We start from the raw sequence: 25,513 nt of genomic DNA on the forward strand, positions 1-25,513 counted from the left end.
GGGGCCCCCATGAGCGTCATCAGCACCACGTTGAGCTCCCACACCGGGGCTGGGGCCTTCACCGACGGGAACGAGCGGAATAGTCCCTTCATAAACTCCTTCACCAGGCGATGGTCCTGGTGTATCTGGAGATGGTAGCCAGATGTATCTTGATGGAGGCGTGAGCTAGTCCAGCCCTGGCCAACGACAGTAGGTACGGCAGTACTTGAGGGGCCGTAATCCGTAGAGGGGTAATCTTCTGTGCCCGGCACCAGACAGAGAACCTCTTCCATTTCTGTCCGTAACACTTGAGAGTTGAGGACGCCCTGGCCTTTGCAAGAACCTCTCTGCAGTCGGCCGGTATCTCGTATCCTCCAACTTCTAGTGCTGTAGGAGCCAGGCCTGCAAGTTCAGCGACTTTGGGTCGTGATGAAGAATGGCGCCTCCTTCTCTGGAGAGAAGATCCGCGTCCACGGGCAGTTTGACTGGTGGGGACGCCGATAAAACCAGAAGGTCCGGGAACCAGATCTGTCTCGGCCACGCCAGTGCGACGAGGATTATCCTACACCGGGACCTCTTGAGCTGGTTGACGAGCCGGAGTAGCAGTGGCAACGGCAGGAAAGCATAGAGGAACAGGTTGTCCCAGGGGAACGAGAAAGCATCGCCCATGCTCTTCGGTTTGGGGAACCTGCTGGCGAACCTCTGGCACTTGGAGTTCGTCACCGTCGCGAAGAGATCGACCTGAGGTCTGCCCCACAGCCTGAAGAGTCGGTCCACTTGATCCTGGCGCAGCTCCAACTCGTGGCACGAGCGCAGCTCCCTGCTGAGTGAGTCGGCGATAGTGTTCTTTATCCCTGCCAGATGAAAAAGGTACCAGAAACTTCCCCTGGTCGACGACCCTGTGCCACAGATCCTGGGCTTCCTTGTACAGGGCCGGGGATCTGGTTCCACCCTGCTTCCCGATGTAGACATCGTGGTGGTGTTGTCGGTGAAGATCCTCACCACCTTGCCCTTGAGGGACGGAAGAAAAGACCTGAGGGTCCAAAACACTGCGCAGAGCTCCTGAATGTTGATATGAAGCTGTTTTTGCATCCGGTATGCGCTCCCCACCCTTCCAGGGAGGCATCCGTCGTCACTGTTACCTGGTGAGCTGGGGTCTGAAAGTCTGCGCCCGCCGTCAGATGAGTGCGGGTGACCCACCATCGGATCGCTCCTTTGAAGGTCTCGTTGAGCGGTATCCTGTCCTCGAAGCTGCCCGTCGCCTGGATCCAGCATGCGTTGAGGAACTCTTGCAGTGGACGCATTGAAATTCTGCACAGGCGTACCAGATAGATGCAGGAGGACATCATCCCAAGAAGGGATTTGATTGATCTTACCCAGGCCATGTCCGTGGCTAGCAGGCGTTGCAGCTTGCACAGGATGGCTTTCGTCGGACGGCGAGGCCAGCCGTGCCACTGTGTCGAGCTTGGCTCCCAGAAACAGGGCGACCTGCGAAGGGACCAGGTGGGATTTGGGGAAGATGGAGAACCCTAGGTCCGCGAGTAGCTGGATAGTCTTCGCTATGTGTTCTACAGCGAGCTCCCTTGTCCTTGCTCGGATGAGCCAGTCGTCCAGGTAGGGATAGACGTGGATCCCCTGTAGGCGTAGCCACGCCGCCACCGGTGCTAGGCACTTGGTGAATACCCTGGGCGCCGACTTTAATCCGAACGGGAGGGCATTGAACTGGTAGTGCCGTCCTTGGACCACAAACCTGAGGAACTTCGTGTCCTTTTAGAATGGGGATGTGGAAGTAGGCATCCTCCAAGTCCAACGACGACAGTAAATCGTCCTCCTCCAGCTGTCCCAGCACGTGCTGGAGGGTGACCATCCGGAACTTCTGAGCCTTGATGTACTTGTTCAGTCGCCGCAGGTCCAGGATGGGACGCCAACCTCCTGTCTTCTTTACGAGAAAGTATCTTGAGTAGACCCCCGGAGCCCCGAAGTCTTTGGGACGAGCTCAATGGCACCTTTCTGGAGCATCGCCCTTACCTCCAGCAGCAGCTGCGGTACGTCGTTTTCCTTCCTGGCCACGGGTGGCACGCGAGGGCACTTCTTTATAAACTCGAGGGCGTGCCCCTGGGCCAGGGTTTCCAGCACCCAATGGTCGGTGGAGATTGACTCCCACATGCTGACGAACTTCGCCAGCCGGCCTCCAACCGGGGTGCTTCGTTGGGGGCCCAACGCCAAGGTCGGTTCAGTCCTGTTTCGAGGCCGCCTTGACCTCCCTGGCGACGACAGCGGGAACCTCCAGACTTGCCCCGTCCTCTATAGGACTCCTGCGACGAGGAACGGGCCGCTTGACGGTAGGTAGAGGAGCCACTGCCAAACCTTTGGAGGCCCCTTGATTGCCTCCGGTGTTCCGAAAGGACGGCTGTCGTTTCTGGAGAACTCCCAGGGCGCAGGCTGTCTCTCTGTCCATTTTGATGGCTTGCAGGGACTCATTGACTGTCTTCCTAAAAAGGTTGTTCCCGTCGAAGGGCATGTCCAACACTTTGGCTTGTACGTTCTGGCGGAAATCCGTCGCCTTAAGCCATCCGCGCTGTCTGAGGCAAACGCTGTTGCCCAACAGGCGGAAACCGGTGTCAGTGATGTTCATCACCACCGTAATGGCTTGGTCCGACGCCACCTCGCCTTCTTGCAAGATTTGCAGGGCTTCTGCCCTCTTGTCGTCCGGCAGGAAGTCCAACAAGGGAGCGATTTTATACCAAAGTTCCCTGTTGTAACGGGCAACGATAGCCAGGGCGTTGGCTGCCTTAATCGTCATCGCCACCGACGTGATGACTCGTCGTCCCATCGCGTCAAGCTTCTTTCCCTCGCCATTCAGCGGTGAAGTCGATGCCCCCCTCTACCCCCACGCCTTCTTCCCGGCTGCCACCGAGACGACTGAATCCGGGGTCGGCTGTGCTCTAAGGCATAGAGGGACTGCGTTGGGGACCCGGTACTTCTTTTCGTATCGGTTCCTTTTTGCAGGCGTCGTCGACGGGTTCTTGAGGAGGGAGAGCCCCTCGTCCCAGATGTCATCCAGTAGAGGAACCCCTCCTCCTTTTCTTCGGGGCAGAGCTGGAAAAGCTCGGATGCCCTGGAGATCATTGCATGGAAGGATCCAATCTCATCGGGCGGGGAAGCCCGGGGAGGGGGGAGGGGGTGACGGGAGGTCCACCCCGTCGTCGCCGCCCTCGTCGTCCGTGCCCGTGTCATCCCCACGGACAGTGGACGGGGAGGAGGGTTGAGCAGGCCTCGAGGGCGGTGGACTTCCCGACGGGCCTGCCCCTGGCTCCTCCGTCGGGGGTAAAGGCAATCTAGTCCTTATTTCCAAGCATAAGGATTGAATTGCCATCAAAATGGCCGCCAAGATGTCCTGCGGCACTGGCTGCGATGGGCGTCACGGTTGGTCTGGGGTCCCGTCGGTGCCGCTGTCGCTTTCGTCGTCCCCCTCGTCGGGATGCCTCTCGACAGGCTGGTCCTCCTCCATGCCCACGTCGTGGCTCTTAGGGACTTAGACAAGTTCCTCCTCGGAGGCTGAGTCTGAATCGACGACGGCCACTGGCCCCCCCCCCACTTCTTTCTCTGCCGGGGGCTTCATGGGGGTTCTTTCGATGGGCTTGAAAGATGCCTCCCTCCAAGGTGGCAGGGAGACTCTGGGCTCCAAGGCCGCTACCACAGGTGTAACCTCTGCAGGCTGCGTCAGGGTTGCCGCGACCTTCTCGATAGAGGCCTTGGCTGGGTGAATCAAGGCCTTAGTCACCGACTGCGTGCTTGTGGCCTTCACCTTGGGGGGAGGGCTCCCCGCCTCGCTCCCCCATCAGCCGAACCGGGGCCTCTCCAGAAGCTTGGCCGGGTTCTCGGATTTCCTCTTACCCGAGCCAGAGCGTTGGCTCGTGGTCGATGGCGCTGGGGAGGATGTGCCCTGCCTGGCAGCCGAGGAGCCTGACCGTTTGGCGCTCCCAGTGCCCGCCGACTCGCGGTGCTTAGCCTTCTGTTGGGCCCCCGTCGCCGGGGCGCCCTCACAGGACTTAGAAGACCGCTCCGATTTCTTCTCACCTGACGGGCTCTTTCCCTCCAGCCAGTTGGCGAGACGAAGATGGCGGTCCCTCATGGTCCGCTCCGACATGTTCCCGCAAAACGCACAGTCCTCCTCCACGTGCGTTTTGTCCTCGTGAAGACAGTAGAGGCATAAGGAATGCTCGTCTTCCTTGAACACATTCTGCAGCTGGCATCCAGGGCAGGCCCTGAACAGCTTCCAGAGCGTCGAGCTCCCTTTCTCCTGGGCCATGTCCGGGGTAGGCCTCAGAAACTTCTGGAATGCTCCAAAAGCGGCATTCGACAAAATCCTCACCCTTGAGGGGCGTAGAAACTACCGAAACGGGTCCCCATTGATTGGATGTAAAGACGGTGGATCTTTAGGCTCAATTTAACTGAAAAATGAGAAATTCTCTTTGAAAAAGCACGAAAACGCAGCAAAAGCTCGAGAACTATAGCACGAGGACTCCCAACACTTGAACTTGCGGTAAAAATCGGAGGATGGCTGCCGGAGGCGGGGTTTAGGGAGAGGGCAGTCATTGGCTGTGGGCAGTATGACACAGATCAGTGATTGGTTACTACTAGGAAAGACAGATCAGAAACTAAACCGATACTGATTTTTTTCTATACCGAGGATTCCCAGCCTGACGGGGAATATTCATGAGCATGTGAATCCATGCCAGACCCCATGCTGCAGAACAGGGTAACTTAAATAGCTAACTTTGCTAAACAAGTGTCAATTTAATTAGCAAACCTACAAAATTGCATAGCAAATTGCTATGCGACACTGCCTATTTTATGCCTTGGTTTGATACACTTATCTTGTTCATTTAAATACAGTATCTTTCTCTTCCACAGGTGGTACAGGCTGGTGGCCTATCGTTCGGTTACATGGTGGCTTCATGGGAGGCTTGGACACCGCGCTAGACGAGTAATACCCGCCTGTGTCATTGGTCTCATTAGAGACACATTCCCCAGTAACAGCGGTCAGTACAGGGGATTTTCCTACACTGTGCTGCAACCCAAAGTATATGATGTGAAGTACATTTGTACCATCAACATAAGCAACAAAATGAAATACAACTGAACTTTTATGAATGGTTGTTTCAATTTTTCAGTGAATCAAGGACAGCTCACCTGTCCTGGCAGGGCTGACTGGATGAGAACAGATGAGGTGCCCAACACTTCAAAGATGTTTTACGCGCAGGGGCCATTGTGCACATGGCCTGGCCAGAACCAGCATCTCCAGGCTGGCTTCCCTGAAGCAGGCCACGCCCCTGCTATCCACAAAGTGCGTCTCCAATCAGCAGTATTCCAGCACTTTCCTGCATGCCTCTTGGCCATCCGCCCCCCCCACCTTATCAATGGCAGTTCACACCTGTGTCCTTGCACTCCCAAGGGGGCTGGCAGGGTGGGAACGGCCAAAGTGCCAAACACCATGTACACTTCAAAACGCTATCTTCTGCACAGCGGACACTGTACACATGGCCTTGCCAGACCCAGTGTCTCCAAGCAGGCTCCCCTTGAAGCAGGCCACCACCATGCTATCCACAGAAGACCACGCCGTATATACGTCACTCATTCACATACACGCCCACTTTTCTAATTCTTTATAAACCCCTTGATATTTATCATGAGAACATCTGTGAGCACTGCAAGTCAACTCGTCATCGTGATACCTGTTCTTCTGCTACTAACTACCCTGCTTACTGAATCTAACTGTTTGTTGGTCAAGGTAAGGGCAGGTCACCTAATCATCTCTTCCTGATCTCTAAATTTCTATCTATTTAGAAAGAACGTACCCAGTAGTGTAATGTTCATTCATCTCATTGCCATTACCATTGACTTCTGTTTAATTTGTTCTGTTCTCGATATAAAGCATCCGTGTCAATTGGGATAGAATTGCATCCATCGCGGACCATGTCTATAAGCAGGTTTCCTTTTGATGCATGAAAGTACTTTCAACGGACAAGTAACACGTTACGATTTTCGTCACATCAATTAATTCTGTAGGAAAATTATCCCAGTGAATATTTGACTACGCAACACAGGTTTTGCCTCTGTGACCAAAAGAAACATTGCATAAAAAATGCATGATATAATGCCATGTTTCTCACTTATTTTTTTTAAGATGTGGCCTTTTACAGATTATTCAACAATGCCTGCTTGTATGGTTTGCCGTTCTAAGGCCATACCAAACCTAAGGGCACAACAATGCATATATTCCCGAGGAATATAGATCCGATAAGAGAATGGGTCATAGATTGCGGACCGGTCACCGGACGAGCTTGAAAGTCAAACCCAGGAAGTCTTGGGGGACTTGAGGGGAGATGGATTCCGCCTTTGCAGCCTGCACTTTACCACGAATATGTACGATGAATTGCAGTACACAAAGACGCATTGACTCAGAACGTCTCGTAAATTGCTTCCAAATTGATTCCAACTCTATTAATACACACGCTACCTCAGGTAAGTCACGGTTCAAAAATTAGCTGTAGGCCTTGGGGTACTGAACAGGTACCTACATGGATGTATTGGGTTTTTTGGTTTAAATGTTTGCATATTCACCAGATTGTATTGCTTTATTGCTGGTTTTAGGAGCATCATAGAAAACTATTTATGGACAGAAAACAATGCTATAGTGCCCTTGGAAATAAGCATAATCTTTTAATTGGTTGCTTTACGTGTCAATTTCTTTAGGTTAGTATATTGACTGAAGCACAGACTATCGGTAGTGACTACATCACAGACACGTCCAGTATACCAATGGTGAGCCATACAGACTTGCTGCACTTCATATTCTTCAGAGTTGGATCTTCCCACATTTCTAATTCAAATCTAATTTTCCCTTTACAACTCTGTGACAATGCACTGAACATGAAGGAGCAAGATTCTGCATCCATTTCTTTCCCAGAGTCAACAACTTCGAGCACCTATCAGGTAGTTTTATTTCGCCATTTGATTCCAGAAATGCATTATGCATAGAATTTTAGATCTGAAATACTTTACATAATGTTTCATTTATGGGTTTTTATTGATATGTACCATTGTCTGCATCCCATTGTATCTGTTCAATTTCACTTTTTTCCCTCCATACTAAAACAAGTATTGTGTTACAGGGTGCTGCTGTTACTTATACTACAATTACATCATCCTTTGCAGCTGGTCCAGAGCATGAGGTATGCGTACTGAGTTCCTTTGAATTAAAGAAAGTATATCCTACATCTGATACTATAAGACAGTGACATTATTATTATAATAAACCAGCATTTTTCAAACGTTATAATTTCTACCCTAATGCTGAATACAATGCAAAATGCTTGAGTACAACATTACAATCAGTGTGTTTCGTACAGTGATCGCTGATCGAGTACACTAGCCATCAATCAAGTGAAATTCAAAATGTATATGTTGCCTAAATGACGTACACAGTGTACGAGGGTATATATGTAAGCCATGTATGAGAGGAAAGAATTTGATTTCAAATACGATTTACTTTTTTTAATGAATATTCTATTCAAGGGATGTATACAAGATCGTGAAATAGAAGGAGGCACGTGGATCCAAGATGGCGGAGCAGCTTGCTGGTGCAGTCGTTACAGTGAAGAACACGGTTTCACGGAATATCAAGAAAGCGAGGATAACTAACAAACAATTGATTACAAAAAGTGTTTTGGGGTGGTGTCTTCATAACATGCTTTTTAAAAAAATGTAAAGTGCTATATACTGTATGTTGGATTTACATTGAACATGTTTTTACAACCCATCTCCTAGAGGCCCAGAAGAAAACTAGGTATGAAGACAGACAGCAAATCAAACAAGAGATGCTGCTTGCCAAACAGATTTCACCATGGACCAACTATTATTTGAGGCGCTGCCTAGTCCAGTCAATAAGCAGACTCGAGATGCTTATGCCCAATGGCCAAAAAATCAATTGCATGTGACCAGCAAAGCAAGCAAAGTGTCTTTGCACCATTGCTACAGTGTGAGAACGACAAGATGAAGAAAAGACTGAATATAAGGAATATGTACAAGTACTCAGTGACCACTTCACACAATCTACACCCGCCAAAAAAGGGCCACCCAACAATCGACATTGATGGTTTCCCCAATTCGTGTTCCAAAAACACAAAAGCTGAAATAACAGACTGAAGCCTCAATGCAATTGACCGAGGAACTAGCCAAAGATCTCGACTTGTGTGTCCTGTTTGGCCGCTATGTCCACCACAGTTGAGTCACAAACCACATTCATGCTGGACGATAGTCTAATAAAGCCGCCACAATACGTTGTATTCGACAGCTGCCTGGTAGATATTATACTGATGCTGAAATGTGTCCATCCAGTGAGGGGGATGTGGATGGGGCGGGGGGGGCTGGGGAGTGGAGTATGCCGCAAGCCATTGTTGAATGTGACTCGTGTATCACAAGGCACTAACCTGAAAATACAAGCCACCTGTGATCTGCTCCATGCTAAATTTTCATGGTCTGCTCAACCGATGCTGGGCAAAGTGCCAGCTGGAAATCTGTGTGCAGCAGTTTTACTTTTCAGTGGCTCTACTTTTAGTAAGTTGTCCAGTTTCTGTGAATTTGTGGGACTCCAGTTCCAGTTTCTAAAACGCAGTACTACAAATATCAACATAAATATTTATTCCCTGCTATTAGTGAAGCTTGGAAAATTGAACAAATGTCAATTGAATGGACATTCTCTGACAAACGGTTCAGGCTAGCTGGCGATGGACAGTGCAACAGCCCCGGATTTTCAGCAAAGTACTGCACATACCACTTTCAGGACATGGAAACTAAAAGAATTGCGAGTTCGGTGGTCGTGCAGGTGTCCGAATGTAAATCCTCAGTGGCCATGGAGAAACATGGTTTTATCAAATCGCTGGAACATCTCCAAATCGAGGGGAATGAAAATAGACCTCATAGCCACTGACAGACAAGTTTCAATAGCCAAGACCATGAGAGAGCAGTTTCCAAATGTTTGCCTTCAATTTGATGTATGGCACGTTGCCAGATCAATCAAACAAAATCACAGCTGCTAAACAAAAAAAAAAGATTCTGACAATATTTTACAGTGGTGCCAGTCTTTCAGCAACCATCTTAGGTGGAGATCCAAAACCTGTGGTGGGTCTGGAAATTCGACTTGAAAAATGGCGCTCACTGATGCACCACTGTTCTAACATTCACTCTTGGACAGAAAACCTACATTTTCACCAATGTGCACATGGACCTTTATCGGAGGAGCAGGAACGCAAGAAGAAGTGGTTGGTTCCATCTTCACCTCCACACAAAGCTCATGAGAAAATCGTTTTTGATAAAACGATTTCAAGAGATCTGAAGGGACGCACAGAATTCTATCACACAGGAGATTTGGAGGTGTTCCACAATATGTGCCTAAAGTACAGGCCCAAGCAATTGCATTTCGGCATAGACGGATGCAATATAGGACATTACTAGCTGTCTTAGTGCATAACGAGAAAGTAGGGAGAAAACAAGCTAGGCCTGCAGGAAACTTTGGGATGCTTCGTTACACAATGGCCTTTTCAAAAAGAATTTAAAAAATGGGTGGTCAAGCCAATATACCAGGAAATGGAATTTGATTTTTTGTGAAAGATCTCATTTTGACTGTGTTGGACATACATACTCATGGAATCGCTCATGAGTTTGTTTCGAGGACACATACATTGCCACAAAACATTACAAACGTGCCCTGTCCACCGGAAGCAAACCTTGTGGAACAGTTCACTTCCCAGTACAAATGATTAGCAGCTATTTATTTGTCCAACAATGTTAAGTGTCCAAATAAAGCATCCAAATTGTCTTTTGAAATGTATCCTCTCAATTTCTTTTGCAAGAAGTACCTTTTGGAGGATGCCATAGAGTGCAAACGCTGTGCTTTCACACTTCCCACTTTAGTCGAGCTCTTGTGGGTCCTTCACTGATCGGGGGAGGGTCAGATGGATATCAGCATGAAAGCAACTTTGGGGTTCTGCAGTTGCCTTACCAAACACTTGTCCAAATAGCTGAATAAATACGCATCCCACAAAAGGAATGAGACCTAGGCTAGATAAGATACTTGGCACACAAGAACTACTGACTGTATGCAAAACAGTGCATCAAAGTGGGTTGTTGGTGAGAAATAGATGCATTCTGACCTATATTTCTAGGGGGCATGCGTTACGGGCCGTTGCTATCGGATGCCTTCTCACTGGGGCCGATCTTTGATTTGCAGCCCTCGGAATCTTACGATTTCAGACACAGTCGGGATAGGTGTCAGCGTTACCAGAATATAGGACCAATCCAGATTAGGTATATGGGAGGTGAAGTTGAGGCGGTGCGGGGTTAGAGTCTAGCGACCAGATGTGTTCCAAGGGAACAGGGGTCATGGGTTCAGAGGACCGCGGCCTGGCAGGAGGTGGTTGCAGCAGGGCTTGCTCTGACATTCTCGTACAAGCACATTTTGCCAGGGCTCGAGACTCGGTACTTGCAAAAAATGATTACGTGATTTGCTGTGTGAACAGGAGACAGGCTGAGCCGACGGGTGGTGTGGGCTGGCTGTGCGAGTCGCTGGGAGAGTGCGAAGTTCTCCAGATGGACATTATAAATAAGGCATTTGGAAGTAAACTAACTGTTTTCATAAAAAAAGTAAATCACTAGAAATTTTGCGCGCCTTTGGTGGATGGCAGGAAACAATTAATTTGTTTTTCAAAAATATTTCAAATGCCACTGTGGTCGGAAGGGCTATTCGCTCCCATTCAGAGTGAAGGTCAGCGCCTTTGAATTTGGCTTGTGAGCTGAGCACACCCATGCATCGTACACAGTATAAGGTTCGATTGGTTTTTGTCCTTGGAAGAAGGAGGATTCCGAAAGGAAGGAAGGAATGAATGAAGGGAGGTAGGTGTGTAATACCGTCAAATAGGATAAGGTTCACCATTCCAAAACTGGACAAAAAGGAACATGTCATTTCATTTTATGAAAATTCGTTGATCTGAACGGACACTCTGCGTTACGCCGAGAGAATGGAAATGCAGAATATTATGTAAGTTTTACTTTAGATTATTTCATAGACGAACGAGTCAAGGTTTCATTTCCTGACTGTTATTGGTGGCTTACATTGTACTGGGTTGTTTTTGTGGCATATTGCAACGACACGCAAAAACAACCTGTGTGTACTTGTCTTTGTCCCGGGCACATGGGCAGTCCAGCATCGAAATGGATGTAGTCCGCATCTGGGTTCTCCCAGGTTCCACCAAGCCAAATTCTACGCTAATATTTCGTTAAAACGCCGTCTACGTGTTCTTCGAATTCTAGTATCAGCTTCCGCATCCCATGCGAGCTAAACATAGTCCATAGCACTAACCTCTCAAGCAAATTGTAGGCTACTTTCCACAATGTTTTCTCTGTTTCCATAGTTTCACATTTGTGTTCATCATTAGTTTTCACACGGTGCAGAATTAATGGGAAATTGTAATAAAGAACGGCTACTGAGACACATTTCTGTTATGTTTTCCATACAGCTACATCCTGTTTTCTGCTAAGGTCATCAATTCCAGATACCAATTGATGGCTTCTTTAGCCAGCAGCTGCAGATACACTTAAATGGCTGGATAACTATGACGTTGTTTTGGGATGATCGCCACAGGCCGATATGCCCTTTCACAGTACCAGCGATAAGGAGCAACCTGACATCGTTTACGGTGGCCTAGCGCCAAGCTGATGCCGAAGCCTTGCAATTCACTCTGCGTCCAATGCACTTCTTATACCCAAAAGGAACACTGACTCACGATAAACATTTGTGGATCGAGAACAAAGAAAGAAATTACCCATGTGGTTGAATATGGCAATCGCTGGATGTTCTCGGAGCTTTTAATGTGAAATAAAAGTACATTATAAATTGCAGAGTATTGCCATTTCCTTTAGAAATATAGTTTGGTATTCAAAATTGGGACGTGCTGTGTTGTGAAAGGATGTGTGTTGATATTCTGGGTTCTGCGTCAACTAACGTTAACACGTAGGTGATAACTGGGCACGTTTGGTTACGCTGCCCAATAACATCATGGAGATAGACAGAGAATATCACTAGGTTTGGTGATGTCAGCCTCAGGGGCGGGGGATATGATTTAGTGCCGCCAAGGCAGTTCACCTTAGGGCGATGCAGCAACCGATAAGATTAGCACAAGATGGCTGCACCCTGCTGCCTGATTTTGCATGTGTAAAAGTGATAAAACTACAGTAAGGTGCATAGGAAATGTTTGTACGATCGATCAACGTATGCTTAAAAACACATGCCCGAAACCTCGGGACAATAATATTTTTGAGTGCACTATTCCTTTAACTTGGTTAAAAGCCTCGGGCGGAGGTCAGCCCGAATGGCAGAACTCTAAATTGATGAGAACCGTCAACCGGGTACCTTCTGTGTTTGTGATGGTTAGGCACATGAAAGTAAGCATCCTGAAGGTCCAATGATACCATCCAATCCTGGGGTTGGAGGGCCTGAAGGATCTGAGAAAGTGTAACCATCTTGAACTTGTCCTTCCTGAGGTACTTGTTAAAGTTTAAGTCCAAGATGGTTCTCAATCCTCCATCCTTTTTGGGAATTAGACAGTACGGGGAGTACCAACCCTTGTAAATCTCCTCCACAGGTACTGGTTCTATTGCACTTTTCTCTAGCAGGGTCAAAATTCCCTGCACAAAGAGCGGATTTGGAATTTTGAAACAGCTGTTCCCCGGTGAATGATCCAGAGGCCTTTTCAGAAAAGCAAGGCAGCAACCCTGGGTTACCGTTTCCAGTGCCCAAGCATCTGAAGTAATGTCCCGCCATTCTTGCAGATGCTGAGAAAGTCTGCCTCCCACTGTGGTCATGGGGGCTAAGGCCTCAGAGTGGTTTTGAGGCGGCTGAGGGCAAAACTGCTTGGGCTGATTTAGCACCCCTCCCTCGTCCACCACAAGGAATCTTTTCTGACCTCCATGACTGGCCTGTTCTCTCCATCTTCCAACTGAGCAGTAGAATCAAAAAGGACTTACCCGTCCAAGATGATGTACTGATGTACTGGGTAGGAATGCTGAGGATGTATAATAGTAGCACTAACATTTAGCCGCCGCTTTGGAGGTCTGCAGATTTTCCAGACTTTCATCAGTCTTGTTGCCAAACAGCCTCGAGCCATCAAAGGGCATATTGAGTAGTCTAGATTGAGGAAGGCTGGATTTCCACCGAGTGTACAACCACGCAAAAACCTGCGCAGCCAGGGCGGCGGTCCCCCATCGGGAGACTGCAAACGGGCAGTGTATAGGTTCTGGGGAGCGCGGGTGCAGCAAGGACAGCGAGGAGCAACAGCGGGACCCTGCATGTGTGACCGGCAGCCTGAAGGAGGCAAACGGTCTCTCGTGCAGCAAACACGTGAGGGCGGCCACACCGCAGGGGTGATCAACTGGAGGCCGAACAAAAGAGGGATAGATAAATGCATCTAGCACAACCTAAAGTCACTTAAGACTGACAAGGACCCACTTCAGAGCAGGTCCTGCATGAAGACAGAGGCCCCAGGGTTCCCAAGATCAGAAGAGCCAGCTAAAGGGAACAATGGATGGAATAACACCATCCTGAGCTACTTGCCCAATGAAGCATAACGTGGTGGACACATAAGTAGGGAAAGGAAGTTACAGCATACAAGAAGGCATGAGTAACAATGTCTGGAAGAGGAAGAGCTCTGGGGGCAGTACGGGGGGGGGGCGTAGATAAAGGAGATCAGTGACTATACTCCTGTGAGCAGCTGACAGGTGGAAGAGACAAAAGAATCTGCGAATACAACTCAGAGGGGAAATCACCGTGAGTGCACAAGGAGATACACGGGAGAACAGATCCACAAGCAGATGCCAGGTCCAAAGGGGAATCCAGGGCTGCCCTCTTCGAAGAAAAGCATAAAAAAAAGTAAACTGGAAAAGTATTTTCAACGGGCCCCCTTGGAGATGGTGCAAGAAGAATTCGGGCAGACACATAGACGAAGACGACATCCAGGCAATCGGGGCAATGGCCCTAAACAATGAGGACCTACAAAAGTGCCTGCAGGGCATGGAGGAGAGGCTTACAGCCTCATTTCAGCAGCAAATAGGGTGTCTGAAAGAAGACCTGAAGAGCTCACTAAAGGAATTTAGAGAACATCAATGCTCTGGGCAACAGGGTGGATTCAGCTGAACAAGGTATGTCCGAAATGGAATAGGAGGTGCATCAGAACTCTGAACTTTTGGAGCAGATCGTCTCGGCCACACAACTTGGAAATCCAGGCAGAGGATTTAGAAAATCGCTCAAGACGTTCGAATATAAGGATTAAGGTTCTGGCGGAGGCGATCCCCAATGCAGACTTGAAGTCTAAAATGCAGCATTGCTTTGCCGCTCTGTTGACAGCACCCCAGAGGAGATCCGGTTCAATCGTCTACAAAGAGTGGGCCCGAAGAGCATCGTTGAAGGACCGAGAGACGTCCTGGCAGCCTTGGCGTCTTATGAGGAGAAGGAGAGAATCTTAAGGGCTGCAAAAGGGCCGGAAACAATAACGATTAACGGCTCGGAAGTTAGTATATTTCAGGAGGAATAGAAAGCGGGCTCTAGGTTGGAACCTGCCTAGTATATTTCAGGGCTTGGCAGTTACTACACTGCAGAAAAGAGCAGTGACGGGTTAGGTGGCAAGGAAACAGCAGGAAAAAAAATTCCCTTATAAATGGACCTTCCCCTTCGGCCTGGTGTTCCCTTGGGAAGGAAGACAGCATAGAGTAACTACATGCGATGACGCTATGGCTGTTCTTGGACTGGAAGTTGAAGATATGGCTCCCGGGGAGAGAATTTGCAGTGAACAATAGCAGGGGCTCAAACCCTACGAATGGTCAACAGTGCATGGAAAAAAAAGGAGAAAAATTGAAGGGTCCTCGACCCAGGAAATGAAGAGGAGGAGAAATCACACAATTCCGGCACTAGAAGCGACAAAGGGGTTGCCAGAGGTGAGAGTCTATATGGAAGTGGGACACGTATAAAAGGGCACCTTTAGGTTCAGTAGCGAGAATTCATTGATATGAATAGGCCCGGCTGGGAGGGAACGGGATATCACTTGGAATCTTAGAAGATGAGTTAACCTTAGGGGTCTGGGGAAAAACGTGGGTTTGTGCCCACTTGGTGGGATGTATCTTCGGATACCAAGACAGACCCCGAGAGAGGAGGATGAGTGGTGGGGACAGGGACGGAGAGGTGTAACCGCATCAAAAGATCAAGCATAACTGAGAGGGAAAGGGCACATTTGGGGGACTTTTTGGCATGGGAGGAGTAGGATAAAGGAATAATGGCACGGTCGCTACATATTTTCTAACACAACATTTGGGGCCTAAATACTCCGATAAAAAGGAAGAAGGTGGTAACTCAGATAACAAGATTTTATGCGCATATAATCCTACTCCAGGAGAGACACATCCGTAAAGGAGACAGGCACAAAACACAGATACAACATTATACACAACTATATCAGGCAAATGCCCGAAATAGAACAGCAGGTGTAAAGTAATGGTGGGCTTAAGAAATACAATAGGGGCAAAAATAATCAAAACCTTAGCAGACCCAAATGGGAGGTGAATATTCTTACAGTCACAATTAGAAAAGAGTCATTACTATTGGCACATGATATGCCCCTAATACAGGACAAGAACCCTTCCTGTATCGGGCATTAGGGAAACTGGAAAAGTTTGCGGTAGGGGAATTCATTATCATAAGAAATTTCAACATGACCTGGGACCTGGAGATTGATAGGAGTAGACAAGGTACACGCAAGGGTTCACACCCATCGGTGGCGGTGCGAGAACGAATAGAAGGTATGGCGATGAGAGATGTATGTAGAGCAAAAAAGGGTGTAGGAGCCGGGGCATACATGCTTCTCCCATGTGCATCAAACCTATTCCAGAATAGACTATGCATGGGGAACTTCAGAAATTTTGGGTGCATTAACAGAGACAGAACTTGAAACGATCTCCTTATCAGATCATTCACCGATTAAGATACATCTTAGGGGGTTGTCAAACAATTCACTATGGGCATGGAGGTTCCCAGGAGAACTCATTCAGGATTTAGCTTTATGTGAAACAGTGAGGTATAAAATAGTAGAATACTTTGCACTGAATGATACGAGAGAGGTCACCCCAGGGAGTATGTGGGATGCCACTAAGGCAGTGATACGGGGGGGGCCTGATCTCATTAACAGCCCAAAGACGCAAAGAGAATGACAGACTTAAGAGCTAGAGGAAGCCCTGGCTCAGGCTCAAATAGTACTGGCAGGACGAAAGAATAGGGAGAATTATAGCAATGTAGAGGAGGCACAGAGACCACTCCGGCTAATGAGAACCTCGAAGGCGGAGAGCGCCTTGTTAAGTCTTAAACAGCGCCACTATGTTGGTGCCAATAAGGCTGATCAAATGCTGGCCAGGCTCCTGAAGCAACAGAGGGGCCAGCGGCACATAGGGGGAATAAAGCAGGTAGACAGTTCCTTAATAACAGAGTCGGATGGGATAATTCAGGCCTTCACATCGCATTACAAGCAGCTGTACTCCTCGGGGTGCCCAGAAATACAAAAGATACAGGCTTTCTTAGAAGGGGTTAAGCTGACCAAGATAGACGAGAGCGAGTCAGGAAAGGGAAAGAAGTGGAAAGAGCAATCAAAAACCTGTCTAACAAGTCACCAGGACCGGACGGTTATACTGGAGTATTCTATAAGGCGTTTGGTAACGAGGTGAAAAGCTTCCTCACAAAATTATATAATACATTTCACAATGGAGAAGGCTTGAAAGCATGGTTTTGCAAATGTGCCCATGTTTTATTTTTAAGTGTCATAATGTAGGTACAAAAACAGTGATATACCTTTGGTGACTGAGGTGTAGCCTGTGGCCATGGGCAGTGGCCAGATTGTGTGGGTCATGGAATAAGGTCATGACCCACACAATCTGGCTACTGGCCATGACCACAAGGGACAAAACATGGGGTTAAAGTGGCCGTGTCCAGCTGGCTTTGTGGTTAAGTTATTCGAAATTGGGATATATTTGAAAAGGAAGAAAAATATGCTTGTGGTAATATGGTCCTAGAGTTCTCTTTTTGCCTTCTGCAGGCTGCCATGGAAAGCGAAGAGGGGCCCTGTATGGAAACCAGTCTTTGCTTTCCATGGTGGCCAACGGTGTAGGAAGATTGATACTTTTTTTTTTAGCACCCTCTATTCCTGCTTTGGGAACCTAGGGTGCTAAAGGCCTTCATCCCCCATTACAGGGGCTGGAAGGTGGGGATAATGGTCCAGAGACCTCGTTATCCACCCTCGCTTTGCTTGGGCTGATAACTTGGGCTGCTGGGCCGGTATGCACCGTTCCAGTGCCAGGAACGGAGGATGAACACCACAATATTCCAATTAGCATAACACAAAATGCAAATGGAAATGTTGGAAAATCTTATTGAGTCTATGTACTTTACAGTGAAATATAAAGTAGATGGTGTATACTTTTTCTTTAGTTCTATGTTTTAACTGTGAAAGGAACATTTCCTTTGTTGTTTTTGGATGTATTTTCGTTTTTGGCAGGAGAGCCAAGAACGAAAGGTGGGGAGGGAAATGAGGCATTAAACACTAATATGGAGGGGTAGGTGGACAAGGGAAAATGTTACACGTGTAGTAGGGGGCAGGGTTTCTCATGCTCCTTGATTACAGCAGTGGTGATGGCTCTTGGGGAGGAGGGATGGCATCAGCGGATGCCATTTTAAGATAAATAGCAGTTTTGCTAAATGTATGTACTGTGTACTAGTTTGTTAATGGATAATGAGTAGAAATAGGTTTTGGAGATGCGCAATGGACATTTTGAAGTGTAAAGTTCCTAGATCAGTAAAAAATGCAGTTCCGAACTGCACGCGAAGCACGGATCTTATTGTGAAGTGTGGACAGGTTCTCGGACACGTCATCATGCCGCGCAATGAAGTCAGATGTTCATAGACATCTACGGATGCAAAACTAGTTGAAATAGTTGCAAAATGTGTATAGAAGTGTTAAAAATGATTCTAGAAGGTGGGAAATGGCAGAGTTTTAAGGTGACACTTTGTAAATTGGACACAAATATTGTTATATTGGCTAAGTATGACATCAGTAAGTTGTAGAAAAATAGCATGCACTAGTAAAAACCCATGAAATTCACAAAAAAAAACGTTGTTAAAAGGGACATTATGGTTACAAGTAAAATCGAAAACCCCCCAGAAATTTGCCAATTATGGTAAGCTAAGCAACCATAACTCACGCCACCACCGTGCAGTGCTAAGACTAACATCCAGGACAACAAAGATGACATCACATCTGAAATAAATGTTGATGATGTCCCTACAAGGAGTTGTGTTTATATTTTTGGTAACAAGATGTCAGGGGTGATCGGGAGACCCATCACAAACCACTTAATCTATTGAAGAATGTACTCATCTAAAATCATTGTATTGGAGTGTTAATACAAAGACCTAATCATATATAAACATAGGCAATGAATGTAGCATGCACCATAGAAGTAAACTATTTAGAATCTTGTAATTTTGGATAGTACAATAATGAATGCTACCTTATAAGAGTTTTGAGTAATGGTAAACCTGTAATAACAAGTTAACAATGCAAGACTTACAACACTTGTGCTGCTACAAACAATACATATAAATCAGAGGCACATACAGGGAAACTAAAGTAAGGAAGAAAGAAAGAAACAGCATCATCAGAAAATGTTAATGACATTAAAGTGCATCTTCATGTATACAAATGAACTGTGCGTTTGAGGCCTGCTCATTTCCCCATGTATGCGCACCATGAGCTGAGACCAAACCCTAGAAAGTACTTAAACATATGACAAGGTTAAATATATATATATATTTTTTGTTTTACATGGCCATGTAGTTATGGTCAAGTTGCTGTTTCCATAGGAAGAGCACTTTTTGGGCGGCTTATAACTTTGCTCCCCCTGGACGAATCCACACCAAACTTTGCAAAAAAATTATATGGCCCAATGAATTTTTTTGCAAAGTTTGGTGAGGTTTGGCCCAGGGGAGGCAAAGTTATAGGGGGGGGGGTCCCAACATATTTTTTTCCCCCATAGAATGAATGGGAAAAAAACTTTGCTCACGCCTACAGCTCAAACCGCTGGACGGATTTTCACCAAATTTGGACCAGGAGCAGCAGCTTGGTCCGAAAAGCGTGCTTTTGCAAATTTGTTGAAAATCCGTCCAGTAGTTTTTAAAAAAATGACCAAAAAGTAGGTCAGAAAAAAATTTGTGATATTGGGCAAGCGGCTTGCGTGGTGTCCGCGGACATGTTACGTGCTTTCCCATTGACTGCAGTGCAGTGCGTCGTATTTTGAAAGACCCCCGCCATCTTTGTTTATCCCGAGGAGCGGGATCTGCCGCCTGCTAGTAAGGTCATGCCCGTGTCTTCCTCCCGTAGCCCCCCACCCCCCGCTCATGCCCAGTGTCTCCTTCCTGTCCCCTCCACCCCCGCTCATGCCCCGTGTCTCCCCTGGTCCTCAAGGCCACGCTCACGCCATCAGCACACGGTGGCCTGCTGAGGGCCGAGGAGCAGGATCTGCCACCTGCACACTAAGCTTATGCCCCGTGTCTCCCTCCTGTTGCCCCCAACTCCACCGCGTCTCCCTCCTGTTGCCCCCCACCCCCGCTCATGCCCCATGTCTGCCTCGTTCCCCCCAACCCCCGCTCATGCCCCGTGTCTCCCCTGTTCCCCCCACCCCCCGCTCACCCCGTGTCTCCCTCCTGTGCACCCCACCCCCCGCTCATGCCCCGTGTCTGCCCTGTTCCCCCACCCCCCGCTCATGCCCGTGTCTCCCCTGTTCCCCCCACCCCCCACTCATGCCTCGTGTCTGCCTCGTGTTCCCCCCACTCATGCCTCGTGTGTCTCTCCTTCCCCCCACCCCCCGCTCATGCTCTGTGTCTCCCCTGTTCCCCGTGTCTCCCCTGTTCCCCCCCACTCATGCCGTGTCTCCCTCGTGTTCCCCCCACGCCCCACTCATGCCTCGTGTCTCCCTCGTGTTCCCCCCACTCATGCCTCGTGCCTCTCTCCCCCCACCCCCACTCATGCTCCGTATCTCCCCTGTTCCCCCCCATTCATGCCCCGTGTCTCCCCTGTTCCACCCCCACCCCCCGCTCATGCCCCGTGTCTCCCTCCATTTCCCCCCCCACCCCCCGCTCATGCCCCATGTTTTCCCTGTTCCCCCCACCCCCTGCTCATGCCCGTGTCTCCCCTGTCCCCCCCCCCCCAATCCCCCGCTCATTCCCCGTTTGTTCTCTTTATACACCCCGCCTTCCATTTCCATGGTGGCCATCTTGGTAAAAGATTTTCCTTCCTACATCAGTTAGGTTATGAATTGTTTCTGCTACTACTTGAGCTTTTTTGCTAACTTCACTTTCCCTGTATATACCCATATTGGTATGTGTTCTTGTCTCTGTGTTTTGTCTATAGTAATGCAATTATGTAATACATTGGTTTTATTAGCTACTTATTACATATTTCACAGTACACAAAAATCTATTAAAAAAACAATTATTTCATTATTCAACAGATTAACAATGATTATACCTTCATCTTGTTCGCTGCACACAATGATATGTTTCTGCAGGAGTAGCTTAGTATACTAGATAGAACCCCATAATAGAATGCTATTTATATCAATGCATCGTTCAATGCACTAATTAGGGTATGATATTTATTGCAATGATCCTTGACACATTTTCTGCAACATTATAAGAATCCCTTGTACACCTATTTCATGAAAAGTACATACACATGTGATATCAATATTTGTGATGTCATCTTTGATGTCCTGGGTGTTAGTCTTAGCAGTGCACGGTGGTGGCGCAAGTTATTTTTGCTTATCTTACCATAACTGCGGAATACCAATCGTCGTGGGAAGACTCTGGGTGGGGCAGTTCCACCTGGGCACTGCGAAGAACTTTGGAGCAATATTACCGAAACTCACCAAGTCCCTACAGGTACAGGAGTCCTGGTATAAAATAATATTCCAGTGGCACTATATCCCCAGCAAACTACATAAGATGCATAGCTCATCCTCTGTGCACTGTTGGAGTGGGTGCAAGGGGAAAGGAGACTGGTTGCACATCTGGTGGTATTGCCCCAACATTAAAGGCTTTTGGGAGGCGATCATGAGATTCCTACAGGAAATAGTACCAGAAGTCTTACCCCTCACACTGGCTGAGACCCTAGGTGGGCTGTTAGATCCAGAGCTATATACAATCTTGGAGCCACAGAAAAGAGCCCTGATAACCTCATTAATAGCAGCATGGACGCTAATTGCAAAAAACTGGAAACAAAAAAGCCCCCCTACAGTGGTCTACTGGTTTTGTAAAACTCTGGGACATAGTAGCGATGGAGTGGATTACGTACAAGATCCAAGAGGAAGCATACAGGTTCTAGAAAGAATGGGGAGAAACTTTTTGCTTTCTAAAGAGCAACTTTGTACAACAATGCTCTAGACAACGCAGAATGTGGATATGTGGTTGCTCATGGGGAGGGGGGCCATGTTTTCAAAATGTTTTGATAAATGCCAATCAAGATATCTTTAAAAAAAAAAAAAAGTCACCTCAGTGAAAAAGAACTTCATATCATTACTTTAATGCACAGGGAGGGTGTTTTATGCAAATTACACCAGCACTTTGAAAACGTGACCAATTGTTAACATACCTCGAAATAGCATCACTGGAGGAAAAGGTGAAAATAAATTGGGTTCTTACATCGCGCTTCTTGCTGGAGTCTAGCCTCTAAGCGTGGGACCAGATGTCGAACCTGTGCTGCTCTGATTTGTCTTGCTTCAAAGACAAGCATGTTGCCTCTTAGCGATCATCCGTGCCCATTAAGGCAAGGATCAGGCTTACTAAAAAGATGATGAACTGAAGTCGGAGATTATTATTACAAGGTAGGAGCTGGGTTGGTTAACAGATAATTCAGTACTTTTAATTAAATCTGCATTTTCTTCTAAATAATGACGAGAGATTTGTATGTCTCAGAGTATGGGTCAAAACCTCTGGCAGGTACACCCAATGAGTGGTTGAAGTCACGTATTCCCCCAGTTGGTTAAGAAACACAATCTCCAACTGGTCTCTCAAGGAAGGTTGTGTCATGCAACAGCTCAAGCATGCCATCAACACCATATTTAAGGAAAATAAAACTTTCACCCACAAGTACTAATTAGCTACATGCTGTGAGAAACCTGAAGGTGTGTCACCCGCTAGTCCCGGGGATCTGTCATCCAGGTGGCCAGGACATGGCCATTGCTTTTGGATACAGTTCCTGGAGGTGTGGGAGGATCACCGGGGTGAGGAGTCTTCTGGGAGTGAAAGTGGGACACTAGATGGCGAGACACGGTATCCCCTTCCCCGTAACACCTTTACCCCCATCCTACCAGGTAGGATACTTAGGAACTCAATTCCCCACCCCTTTCCCAGCACGAACATTTTCACACAGACAGCTCACTACAAGAGAAAACAGACTAACATCCGAGCCGTATACTCGACATGTCCCAATACAATGATTAGGCAAGGTCAGACAATTGCTGACCATTTTACACACACCTGACTTCCATTACACTTCCCCACACGGATAAAAGGCGGAGTATAAAAGCACACACTGAGCAAGGGAAAGCACACGAGCAAGCAGCAGTTCCAAGATGGCAGTTTAATACAAGGCGAAAGATGAAAAAACCGAAGATGATTGCAAGGAGAGAAGTGCCCTTGACCTTTTCAACAAAAGACTTACTTTCATGAACCTTCGAGAATAGGAGACGTAAGACCAAAAATGAAGACTGAAGAATCCTGCATTGTGCGTCGGAGGTACCCAGGGCTCTCCCGCGTCGATAGTCAAGACAAGGAGAATTGTTTGCCGCTGTGGTACCGTCATTGGCTACTACAACAAAGCAGTGCCAGTGAAGTCAGCACAGCCGGCGAATTAGGGAGGCGGATACCAGACCAGTTTGTGTTGAAGCCAAGGTTGCAAACCGCAACAATGCATAGTGAAAGCTGAAGAGAACAGTATGAAGCATATGTGGCAAGCAATGCAAACACAATTAAGCAACAGATGAATGATTGAACTTTGAAGCCAAGATAGTATACTTTAGAGTGGTCCGGCTCATTCAGAAGTCTGTTAGGAATCCTGCTGAAAGGTGGCAAATTTGAAGAGTGATAAAGAATTCTGAAATCAAAGTGGTCCTGCATCAGCTCAAGCAAAACCCTGTGCACATTTGAAAGTCTTTGACAGTAATAACAAAGAAAGTTGATGTCCAAGTAGATGAAGTAGGTCCAAGCCCAACGGAGGGAGATCAGCTAAAAGCTTTTGGTTGCAGCAAGTTTGTGTAAAGTTATATTGGAACTTGGAATTAGTACGAGCCCGGCATAGGGAGACTAATTGAATGTTGTGTTGAGAGGATCTGAGCGGCTCAGGGGGATCCGGGGTGAACCGTGGGTGACCCAAGAAAGAATGTCTACAAGAAATTGGATGCATAAATAATCTACGAACCTTGTGTTGAGAGGATCTGAGCCCGGGTTAGGGGGATCCGAGGTGAATAATGAGAAATTCAGCACTTGTGAAAATCTGAAGGAGGAAAATAATTTATCATTTGTCGCATCAGGCACGCTGAATGTAGAGACTTTAAAAAGGGAGAGCGACTTGGGAACGGAAGGACCTGATGCTAATGATTGAACTGTATCCTCGTGCTAGAGAAGCCAGAGACTTTGCTAAGCTCGAGTGCACCGCCTTGACCTGTGCTGAAAACGTGGGGAAGGGAGGCCGAGGGGGATGGGGGGGGGGCCCAGGCAACACAAGAGCAACTGATGAAAGGGTGCCAGACGTTTAGGTAGGGCAGCAACAGCACAGCGTTAAATGGGACACAAGAGTTTAGACAAATGGGCATGAGTGAGGCATTGATGGTGTGCAAACAGACATGGGTAGTTAGGCAGGGCCAGCTAGGGGGTGGCACAGAGTACTGAAGGAGCAAGCCATTCTCCTTGAAATACGGGAGGAAACAGGAGGGGCTAGTGGGGTACATTGGCATTAAAACTCCATCTTTGGCACTTAAGTGCACTCATATCATGGCCCCACACATGAATATTATTCAACAACTCATTTATCTATTTCTTAGAGCATGGGTCTGCAACCTGCAGCTTTCCAGATGTTTGGACTACAACTCCCATGATCCCTCACCATTGTCTAAGCTGGCTATGGAAGTTGCAGTCCAAAATATTTGGCGAGCCAAACATTACAGAACATGGTCTTAGAACAATGTATGCAAAAGCATCTTTCATAGCAGGGGTCTCCTGCATCAGATCATCCTCTTCCCTCCAAGAATATAATTAGTCCATGTGGTTGCACCATCATCTCGACTACTGCTTAACCATGTATGCTCTTCACCTAGCTAGATCTACAACTAAACGTCAAGCACACAACATTGCAGCTCATTTCATATTTTGCTTAAAGAAATTCAATCTAACACACAATATTTGGAAGCAGGTCTGTGGACACTCAAGTATATCTCTCGAGTATGGGGGGGATGTTCAAACACCGGCCTACATGGTCTTGTCTGCCTATTGCCTACTTGTATATTTTGTCTAGGCTATGCTCTACATATATCACTGTAGTCTGTGCAACACTTTTATTCCTTGGTCTGTAATGATCTATACCTAGTCCCTGAAAATGGCATCCAGAACTGTAGAAGCACAATAAAATAACATACCACAGTTTGTCACTCTTTTTGAGGGAAAATGTTCTTTAGTTCACCATTTACTACTACATATTTTTTTACTGTTTGAGATATTTCCTCAATTGCTACTGCACAATAAATATTTACCTTTCTCAATTTCCACAGGAAAGACATCCATTTTTTCCACTCTTTTCTCCAATTCATATTCAGCAGATGCTGCCACAGGATCAACCTCATCATTACGTCGGTCATAGTCTTCATTTGAGTAAGTGGTGAAAACCTTCAAACAAAAGGAGGAAAAGAGTTTGATAATTTCAAGCTTTCAGCATAGTGCCCATGCAGGTTCAAACAAATCATCAGAAATAATTGAAATTGTGCAGCTCTTTCAACCCTCCTTCCGCCACCCCGAATATAGTAGATTAAATGATCACTGGGTTGTGCAGCTTTGCTCAAGTGGATTTAGGAGACCATAAACCATACAATAAAATACTTCAATGTCAACGTAACAAACATTACAAAAGGTGTTCACAAGCTGCGCCTTCCACCACAGAAAAGCAGACCCTTGTGCACAATCCTAATCTCGTTGGGCTTCAAGGGTTGATCGGAGGAGAGAGACCACCAGTTACTGGCTCCCCTCAGTATGCTGCTGATCTTCTACATGGCTTGCAGGGAAGGAGTATGTTGCTTACCTGCAACTCCTGTTCTCCAGCATTGGTAGCTTTCATGGATT

The 25,513-nt window shown here is 47.2% G+C and overlaps 1 protein-coding gene across 2 annotated transcripts in view; it reads right to left on the reverse strand.

The window, feature by feature from the left end:
• Nucleotides 1-25,513, reverse strand: part of LOC138488866 (neurabin-2-like) — a 1,321,710-nt gene that overhangs the window by 1,177,661 nt on the left and 118,536 nt on the right. For both annotated transcript variants that reach the window (XM_069616225.1, XM_069616224.1), the window contains exon 3: nt 24,931-25,063. In XM_069616225.1, coding sequence (XP_069472326.1) covers nt 24,931-25,063 — 133 coding nt within the window. The remainder of the gene's footprint in view (nt 1-24,930; nt 25,064-25,513) is intronic.

Source organism: Ambystoma mexicanum, chromosome 9 (assembly GCF_040938575.1).
Source record: "Ambystoma mexicanum isolate Mex_15411 chromosome 9, UKY_AmexF1_1, whole genome shotgun sequence".
Lineage (NCBI taxonomy): Eukaryota > Metazoa > Chordata > Amphibia > Caudata > Ambystomatidae > Ambystoma > Ambystoma mexicanum.